General features: G+C 41.8%; 1 protein-coding gene across 1 annotated transcript; it reads left to right on the top strand.

The window, feature by feature from the left end:
• The first annotated feature begins 6244 nt into the window (after window positions 1-6244).
• On the top strand, window positions 6245-7609 carry LOC6500160. The gene is made up of 3 exons (XM_001953076.4): window positions 6245-6559; window positions 6811-6971; window positions 7168-7609. Exons 1-3 carry the CDS (start codon window positions 6460-6462, stop codon window positions 7228-7230), a joined length of 324 nt encoding a protein of 107 aa, XP_001953111.1. The 5' UTR covers window positions 6245-6459; the 3' UTR covers window positions 7231-7609.
• The last annotated feature ends 1862 nt before the right edge of the window (window positions 7610-9471 follow it).

The raw sequence follows: 9471 nt of genomic DNA, 5'->3' as shown, positions 1-9471 counted from the left end.
TCTAAATAGATTGTGTGCCCAAAAGAGAGACTATTTTCAAGATGGTTGATAAGACTCATTGATAACCTCATTTTATAAACACTAAGATCATAGATACGGAATTGCTTTGTGTTTATTAATGTTGACTATTTTCATCTTTTTTGAGACAAAGCCCTGCTTATTGCATTTCGAATTTGTATAAGCTTGGATTAAATATCAACTGATACCTTCGACTAAAAGAAAAGTAAGCGAATGGATTTCTATTTTTTCCCCTTTACATTTTGATGAAAAATATTTCAGCATACTTTTCAAAATAAAGCCAAGATGGCTTGCCTTAAAAGACAATTTATTTGCGAAAAATCCCTTGAACGTCCCAACTTAGCACCTCACTTGTCAATCATCGATACAAATATGTGTGTGATTTATGTTCGGATTTGAAAACCGAATCAGCTCCGTTTAGCCTCAATTAATTCCTCCATAATTTATATGAAAGCAATAAATATTTTTTATGCCTGCCCATTTGTGTGTTTCCATCCATGGTGCGTCTGTCTCTCCGTCTTCTGTCAGATGAAATGAATGTGTCGAAAAAAGTGATTTTATTTCGTTTGTCGTTTTCATTGCGGTGCCTCACAGACAACCAGAGGCACACAGACATAATTCCATAAAATGACAGAAACATGTGTACAAATTTGTAGCCCCAGACAGACAGATAGAAAGGCAAGCAGAGCCCGACGAAGATATCTACGCAATGTAACTACATTTGTTGCAGCGGCAGTTGGCCATAAACAAATTCGAGGCGAATCTTGGGGCCATCCACAGACTCAGATTCAGATTCAAATGCAGATGCAGATGCAGAGCTCTAACTTTGGTTCCAGCTAAGCTGTTTACTTAAAGCTGGAGGCCAAAATGGAGGTTCGTCTGCACTCGAGTGGGTCGTTTGCCGCTCAGTGCACTTGCTGCACTGAATGCCGCCCGGAGGCGGCTCTTAAATACAGCACATCTAAGCTCAATTTACAGTTCAGCAAGCTTTTGATTGCTGCCTGATGTGTTTATTTGATTTTAAATATGCCGCTTAAATATTTTGACTATTTATCAGAGGGCATTAGTTCCCCAAGCTTCCGCTTCTCCTTCTCCTCAAGTGGCTGCTGCCATTGTCGGGGCATTGTTTTCCTTTGTCCAGAGCGCCCCTCTGGAAGCATTTTTTGTTTGGCTCTGGAGTGGCCTATTGCTAAGCGGCTTAAACGCCTCGTCGCTCTCAAGATCCAAACTATTCGAAAGCGCCTTAAGCTCGGACAGTTAACAAATGATTACAAACAGTACAACAAATTGTTAAAAATAAATTATCATTTTATTATTATTTAAATGCTGGCGAGCGGAAACGAGACCAGCTGCCGGGAGACACAAGCCGAATGCAGCATTTAAAGCGGAACGCCATGGTAATAATTTAGACCCAAAAGAGCCGGGCTAACAAGAAAAAAAAAAGTGAGAAAAAAAGGGAAAAATCGAGCTAAATGCTGCGCACTTTTCCACTGCAGTTTCTGCCTTTCACGTGAGTGTGTGGCAGTGTGTATGTCGCCTCGAACTACAAAAGACCGCATTGTGTGTGATTTATACACCTTAAGCTTCGATGAACGCTATTACACAAACAGCCAGCAGCGGCGTTGACTGCAGCAGAGCTTTCCCAGCTGCGTTTTCCTCACTCTTTTTTCACATTTTTTTTTTTCCTTTATTTGGCAAGTTGGCGCATAGCCACAGCAGACAAAGCGGCAGACGCCGACGTTTGGCGGCAATGAAGCCATAGCCATGAAATGGAAATGCATTCAAGTGTGTTTAAGCCGGTGCAGTTCCCCAGCCACTCCCCTTCCATCCCCGCCCTCTCAAACTCCGGCATTGAGTTAAACTCCCACTCCTTTTGCCTTGTGCCACGGCCAAATACGTATGCGACTACAGATAAGACGTGCTCGATAGAGTCCACAGAAAAAATGAACTCATTTTACGCCTGCATCTTTGTGACTGTCCCCCGAAGTCCCTCCTCCTCACCCACAGTTCGTCTCTGATTCGAGACACTCGAAGAAAAAGTTAAGTGTTCTTTGCATTTCTTTCAATTGAAACGCATCTTGGGTAATTAATTAAGGGAGCACCTTGCTCGTCACCTTTGTTTGTTGGGATAATTACACCATCTTTACACGTCTGTCTTTTTTTTGTTAAACTATTCAGGTACACTGATATAAACTTTGAATAAACTTTTAGGTTTCGACAAGTCAGAAGATTAAAGCTTATAAGTGAGATAAGTGATAGTGAAGTGAAGGGATTAAAGCTTATATAAAAATATCTCGGTTCTCCTCTGTTATTAACTTCTTAATACTTTGAATTATTTTTAAAATGACTCAATGGTTTTCTAATAACGATTTTACCTTTATCAAAAATAATTTCCTTAATAAATTTGTTATTTCATTTAGCTTGTAATCCGAAAGCCGCTTTATCAAGCATCCTCAAGTTTGGTTAAGGAAAATTTGATTAATGTTGATTCAATAAATTGTGATTTAAATGACGTACAATTTTTCATTATTCAAGAATGCTAACTAGATTTTTTGAATTTTCCCTCCGTGCTGGTATGAGTGTGTGTGTGTTAGCCGGTTGACGTTAACAAGCACAAGCGTACGACGGAATTGAAAAAAACTGTAGGAAGAAGTTTATCAAGTCAATTGAGACCTGCGACAAAAGACCAAGCACGGCGACAGCAATAACAGTTGCTCGTAAGCGGCAGCAGCAGCATCAGCATCAGCAGCAGCATCATCATCAGCAGCAAGCAGGGCGACAGCTTTTGGTTGCAACGTCTGAATCTGAATCATCAGCGTTTGGCAGCATTGTCGTGTGGATGCCGGCTTCTTCAGTTGGAGGTGGGGATGAGCTGTTAGAGGGAATGGGCAGTATCTTTATCTGAAGACCCGCAGCAGTGGAGCTGGAGCGACAATGGCATCATCCGAACGACAGGGAGCATGGCATAGTCTTAGGACGGCGGACAAAGGCGAGAGACAGTAATATCGGAGAGGAATCTAATTTGCATGCAATACGATTTTTGATAAAAGCTTTTACCCCAACATCAAATAAAACGACAATGCAACAGCACACTTTGGAGTGCAGTCTGCAGATGTGTCGCCGTGTCCATGTCCGTGCTCCATTCACTCGACTATTCATAAGAATAACAGCGCCAGTGCCAGATAAGAAAAGCCAAAGACAGATATAGATTGAGCGCTGGTGGCGGGTGCCGGGTGGCTGGATGCCCGAACAGGGGGTGGATTGTCGCAGATTGTGGGGCAGAAACGAGTGGAGTTCTTGAGGCAACCCGAAGGCAATCAAAAAGTGCATTTGCGTGTGCCGTTTGCAGTCGCCTCGAGCACAGCATACCGAGCATTTGCATCTCTGCATGCGAAAGTGTTCGGATGCAGGTAACTAGTTGCGACTCCCAGTGAGTGCCATGAACTGCAAGTCACAATTTGACACATGATCCATGGCATTGTCGTGTCTGACACGCGTTTTATCTCCGCTCCGGGAATCTTTTAGGTGGTGGTGGCTGTGGAGAGGGCGAGGGCGAGGGCGTGGATGGTAGGGGCAGGCTTGGAGCGTGGGTGTTGGCGTGCACATGATGTGCATGCATGCGTTTTCCTAAATGATTTCCAAAGAATTTTTATTGGAGAGAAAAAGGCGAAAGCGAAAACACAGGCAGCACCAGCGACACTCACAAAATTTTTTTATAATTTCCCATGATTTCGGGGAAAGAAAAATAGAATTAAATGCGTTCTTTATTTCAAAAGAAAATTGATGAATTTGTATCTAAATATTCTTAATTTAAAATTCCTTTTAGTTGTTTGGTTTATAAGAACTTATGTAATATGTTCAAACACATTTAGAAACTTAAAACCAATTAAATTTTTCATAAAGTGTTTCCGTTAAAAGGCTTAATAATTTTTGAAATAAATAAACTAAAGCATTTAAGATGGAACAAGTACAAAAAAAGTATTTAAAAATTAATAAAATCAAAGACATACGTTTTTCTTTGTGTGCAACAGCATCATGCAACAACGACAACAAGAATCAATGAAATGAGAAGCGTAGGAAACTTTATTGGCGTCTTCAAATTGTCAACTCGAAGTTCCGAAGTGTTTTATTTTATGCTTTGTTTCTCATATTTTCCGATGCCTTTTGTTGCCCCAGCCCCAGCCCCAGCTCGAAGCCCCAACCCCTTGTTTTATCGCACATCTGTAAAAGGGCAACGCCAGCTCTCGGTTTCAACTTAAACATACATACATACATATATGTTTAGAAAACATATATAAATTCGGTCTATATCTGAGAATGTGAGTGCGGCTATGGGCAATGGTTATGGGGCCATTGGGCTGGATCTGAAGTTGAAGTTAAAGTCTATGGCGATGGCTTTTTATTATACGCATTTCGGGTTTTATGCTTCGGTTCCGGCATGTTTTCGTACACATATCTAAATATCGTACTTAAACGTTTACACATGTGAACGATATGAGATGCGGGGGTGAATCCAAGATTCGGGCTGAGGGGCAGCAAGGCAGCCGGGTAGACGGAAAGCAAATTGAAATGGGGGGCCCGGCAGGCACCGCTCGGCATTTAGTTAGCGAGTGTCAATATAATTTTTTGTCGGGGAAAGGGTTTTTAATGATGTGGCTGGTTTTATGGGCCATCAAATAGCTCCGTCAACACTCTGCCTTCTCTGCCTTGTGTTTTGCAATGCCTTCGATAATGGTTCGATGTCCATTAAATCAATCATTATTTGTCAAACTTCATAAAAATATCCGTAGAAAGCTGGATGTCATAATAGACTAACGGAAATCTAAATTATTACAAAAGATACTTCCGCGAAAAATTAATTTAAGAGGGTTGGATATAGAATACGTTAGGGTTGAGTGCCTTAAGACTTAAATAGTTCGGAATGTTGGCCATTTTCTGACGATTTTTCCAAAGGGAATCACAAAAACCAGGAACGTTACCATCGGGACTATTTAAAATTCAAACGAAATAAAAACTTTTCTTTATGGTCGCAATTATAATTCGATAAAACCGCAATCTCTTGAAATGCACGCGGAGGGAGGGAACATTGAGAATTCCGGGCCAAGAGCAAATTGGCATGACATTCGAATTTCGCAGGCAGCCAAAAACTTTAACCTGGCCAAATGATACTTTCGATGCGAATTGCGTGCACACCGCAGCATCGCATGGATTTCTGTTCCTCAGATACGAGGGGCTACATACAAAAGCTGCCGCCAAGTTCATAACGAGCAATACTTTTTTATTGGCTTTTGCCGGAGCGCCAAGAACCCCTAAGGCAACTAAAAAATTTACATTTTTATTAAAATCTCAAAATCTCTTTCGGCTGGCACAACTACACATATTCATACATATCCTGGATATGGTATAGTATATATGGGAAAAGCAAAGGCAGACGCACACATGCAATGCCGAATATTACATGTGTATCTGTGGGCTGGATATTGAATTTAACTTTGATTTTGGCATCAGGGCCAAAATGGCATGGCAGGGCAGGACAAGAGCAAGTAGGATCTAAGCCGGGCCAAGACACGAAGCCATAAATTGATATTTATTGAACAATGGTAGTGGTGCCTCGGGGTTACTTAATTAACCGTGTGCATTATGTGTGTAATGGAGAATGTGGTCTTCTCTAAGCTGCTTACCTGGAACAAGAGAGACCTCTTAGCTTACCTGTGACTCACCTCTCCTCATCAATCACATAGACGAATATGGCTAGTTTGACAGCCTATGTACTGGATGCTTTTTCGGCTGGAAAGATGAATGAAGGTGGTGACTTGGGGGATGTCTCATTTTTTGTTCCTATATCTTATTTTTTTCGAGCTAGAGCACAGCTGGTGGAATTCATTTCCAAGTTTGCAATATATCTACATGTATATGTATAATAAATTTCCATTTGCCTTTGTTAACGTTAGCGTTTAACCCACGCAACCCGGCAGGCGCCCGGCATAAGTTCAAACTGGTACGCGCCGCCTTAAACATGTGTTTATGGATGCTATAGAGCGGCTCCCGTTCTGTGTGCTTTGTTTACATATTATGTACATATTTTTTGGCCTCTTGTTTTGCACGCCGTCGATAAGCGCTCAGACTCAGCCGCAGTTCCCCTCCCGTTTCCCCATGGTATTCCAGTCGCTTATCAAAAGTTGCCCAAGTCGAAGCCCAAGCTGTTTACATGAGCAACAATCTGCTGCCAGAGCCCAGACTCAAAATCAGTCCAGCCACCACTAGCTCCGAGTGGAGAGGGTCCTATGCTTTGGCGCTTAAAGCTCTTAAGAGTTTAACGCGACTTTAATATATACGCACATCTCCAACAACACCATCATCAGACGTGCATCCGAGGTGCCCCGATTGGTGGAGCAACTGCGGCAAAAAAATTCTTTCCGAAATACGAATTGTAAATTCACAATGGGTCGTGCAACGCGATTGATTTCCTTCGGTCTCGTCATCCCGCTGCTTCTGTTTGTGCCACTTCAACTTCTGCCAGGGCCAACATTCGGCCACACACGTAAGCTATAGATTATGGATATGTGGCAACACAGGGAGAAACTAATCCAAGTTTTTTTTATATATTTTTAATATAATCTGAAATGGGTCTGTCTGTAGGAATACCCTTCCTTAGAAGAATGTCTTCCTAACTTTCAAGACTTCAACTTAATCTAAAAATCAAAAATTTTATTTCTTTCTTGCTTTATATATTTATGATTGATTTAATAATACATTTTTTTGTGTACATTTTGTTTATCCTGCCGTCTGAAGTGGGTCCCAGCTGTCAGACGCCCGAGAAGACGGAGGGTCGGTGTGTGCACTTCGGCGTCTGCCGCTTCGTCCTGCGCCAATACGCGATGTACAAGGAGCACATGCCCCCGGCAATAATGCGATTCCTGCAGCGATCCAGATGCAGGCCCAAAAGAGAAGGCGTAAGTTGTGCTGGGCCCAATAAAACTGTCTGGCAAGAACAATAACCAGCGAATGGCTCTGATTCTAATGAAATTTCGCTTTCTGTTTCTCCCGGCTGTTTCATACGGAATACTGAATTGTGGATGGGAATTATACGGCATTTCTCCCCTGGTAACACCAACTTCTACATCAAAATCAACATCAACATGAACAAAGTATCATTTGTGCTGCGAACTCAAAGATGTAATTCCCGCGAACGCCAACTCAAAGTTAAAGTAAATCAACTTCAAAGTACGTCATGTGTGGCACAAACAGGCCGGAATGTATAATGTGTAATGTGGGCTTTGATCTGCCAAATCAGTTGGTAGCTTTGTTTGGGCCCATAGCCGAAATGTTATGGCTGGGTCGCCACATCGCCAGTAATTATAATGTGTACACGAATTATGTATTAAGTGCGCCTCCAGTCTCCTGTCTCGCCGGGCAACAGATGCCGGGACATAATAAAAATAAAAAGTTTCTGCCTCAATCTTGCCAAAGTGTATTTTTAAACGACGCTTTTGTTTCTAATCTTGTTGAAGCTTGAGCAGCTTTAATTATTCTTTTTGTAATTTAAGTGTCAAGAATATATTCGTTTTAAATAAATCTTAAGAAAATCAAATATGCACTTATTTATTTTATATCCCTTTTTTCTGCTACAGCAGCAGCATGTCTCTTAAGGGAGTCTAGTAGAAACCTATTAAAATTACAATCACTTTAGACTGCTGAAAATTTTATTTGAATATTTAAATGCCATTTGAAGAGTATACATTTCAAAAGGTGAACTTTTTTTTTTCAATATTTGAATTTTCCGCATTCATTTTGTCCTTTTGTGTTGGCTTGAACAAGGGTTTCCATTACACACAACAGGAACGAAGTTGCCTCTTATTTAATTTTGATTTATGCTCGTATCTGGTGTTGAAACTCCCCTCCATTCCGTTGGCATCCTGTTGTGTGCTTTAACGTGCCAGATTTTAAGTGACACTCGGGAGACGCTAAAAGGCCGTCTAAAAATCACGCAACATTAAAATGATTTATGCTGAATAATTTCAGTGTAAATGAAGCAGACTTGGGGCTGACCAACAGCAGCCGGTTAGTGGTTACTCTGGAGGCTGCAGCTTGGATGGCTGGTTGGTTGGTTGGTTGACTTGATGTTGGGCTGGCTGGAAGGCCGGGTGTGCCGGGATGGATGCTGGACCAGGAGGTAAAGGAGCTGAAAGCGAGTTTCAGCCTGGGCTGGGGCGTTGAAATTCAGACACCTTGTGCGCGCACGCTGCTCGAATTTCAAGCTCCGGCTGGAAGCTGGAAGCTGGAGGCTGGAGGCCGGAGACTGCAGCTAAGCTGCTGCTATTGCTGCTGCAACATCGCTGAAATTGCAGACAGCAGACCAGGGCAGATGATAAATGGCTCGAAAACACATTTGAGCTGCAGCTAGCCTTGGCTCTGGTGCTCTGATGCTGATCTATTAGACAAACGCACGCCCAAGGCGTCTGCTCGCACATATTCATACACATTTCTCGCCCAGGTCCGATGCCCGGATCCCGGTTGTCGGTTCTCGCCGCCCGCGTTGGCTATTTATGGAAAGTTTACCCTGAGATAAAGCCGAACAAGAGGCAAATTTTCATGATTATTTTTGTCGCTTTTAGACAAAAAATTTTTTAGCTGTCAGAAATTAAATGGAAAGCAGCTTCTTAGGCGCTGCCATGATGAAAAGTTGCCAGGCAGCGAGCAAACATGTTTAGGCTAATGCAGCTGCAACTTGGAGGCTTAAATGGTTACACCATAAAAAATGTATAAAATATTATAGGCTTATTTATATAATTTATATTTTGGTAAAAACTAAAATAACTACAAGGCATGCATTTCCTATTGGAAGCTAATGTTACCTTAAATATGCCACAAAATAAAAGTTTTTCAATTACAACCATGGAATAACTTTTTAGTCTTTTTGGACTAAAACCTTTGAAACTACAAGGCCTTAAGCGTGATAAATAAATTTGAAAACTTACTTTCTTCGGTGTAGTCTTTCGACTTGGGGTCTCTGTTTGCTTTGGGTTTGTTGCAGCTCATGTTGTTGCGGTGCAGCAAATGTTGTTAACAAGAATATTTTGACAGCTCAACAAGATGTTGCCAGATGCGCGAACAGCAACAAGCTACAAGAGCAACAGCAACACCAACACCAACAGCAACAGCTACAGCAGCAACAATGAGGCCATCTGCATATGTTCCCTGCGTTTTAGTCGCTATAAAGGCGAAGTATACTAAGACAAACCATGGACTATATGGGCTTCTATATGGGGGCGACTATGGGAAAGTTGTGGCTTTCCATATGCCTCGGCAATTGAAGTTACTGAGGCGCAGAAAGTCCATTGCTGTTGCATATGCTGCAGATTCTGTTGTTGCTCCTACTGAAGAGCATAAAATGCGAAACATATTGTTCTAGTAGAAAGAAGCTGTGCTTTTAAAAACAATTTAGTGTGCGCA

The sequence above is a fragment of the Drosophila ananassae genome, chromosome 2L, assembly GCF_017639315.1.
Source record: "Drosophila ananassae strain 14024-0371.13 chromosome 2L, ASM1763931v2, whole genome shotgun sequence".
NCBI classification, from domain to species: Eukaryota; Metazoa; Arthropoda; class Insecta; order Diptera; family Drosophilidae; genus Drosophila; species Drosophila ananassae.
This window is presented reverse-complemented; position numbering and strand designations above follow the sequence as displayed.

Bases quoted from the DNA above. Each gene is read 5' to 3' on its own strand.
- LOC6500160 (XM_001953076.4), top strand. From the start codon at position 6,460: ATGGGTCGTGCAACGCGATTGATTTCCTTCGGTCTCGTCATCCCGCTG. The intron at 6,560-6,810 runs GTAAGCTATAGA...TGCCGTCTGAAG, and splicing joins GCCAACATTCGGCCACACAC to TGGGTCCCAGCTGTCAGACG. The intron at 6,972-7,167 runs GTAAGTTGTGCT...ACATGAACAAAG, and splicing joins GCAGGCCCAAAAGAGAAGGC to TATCATTTGTGCTGCGAACT.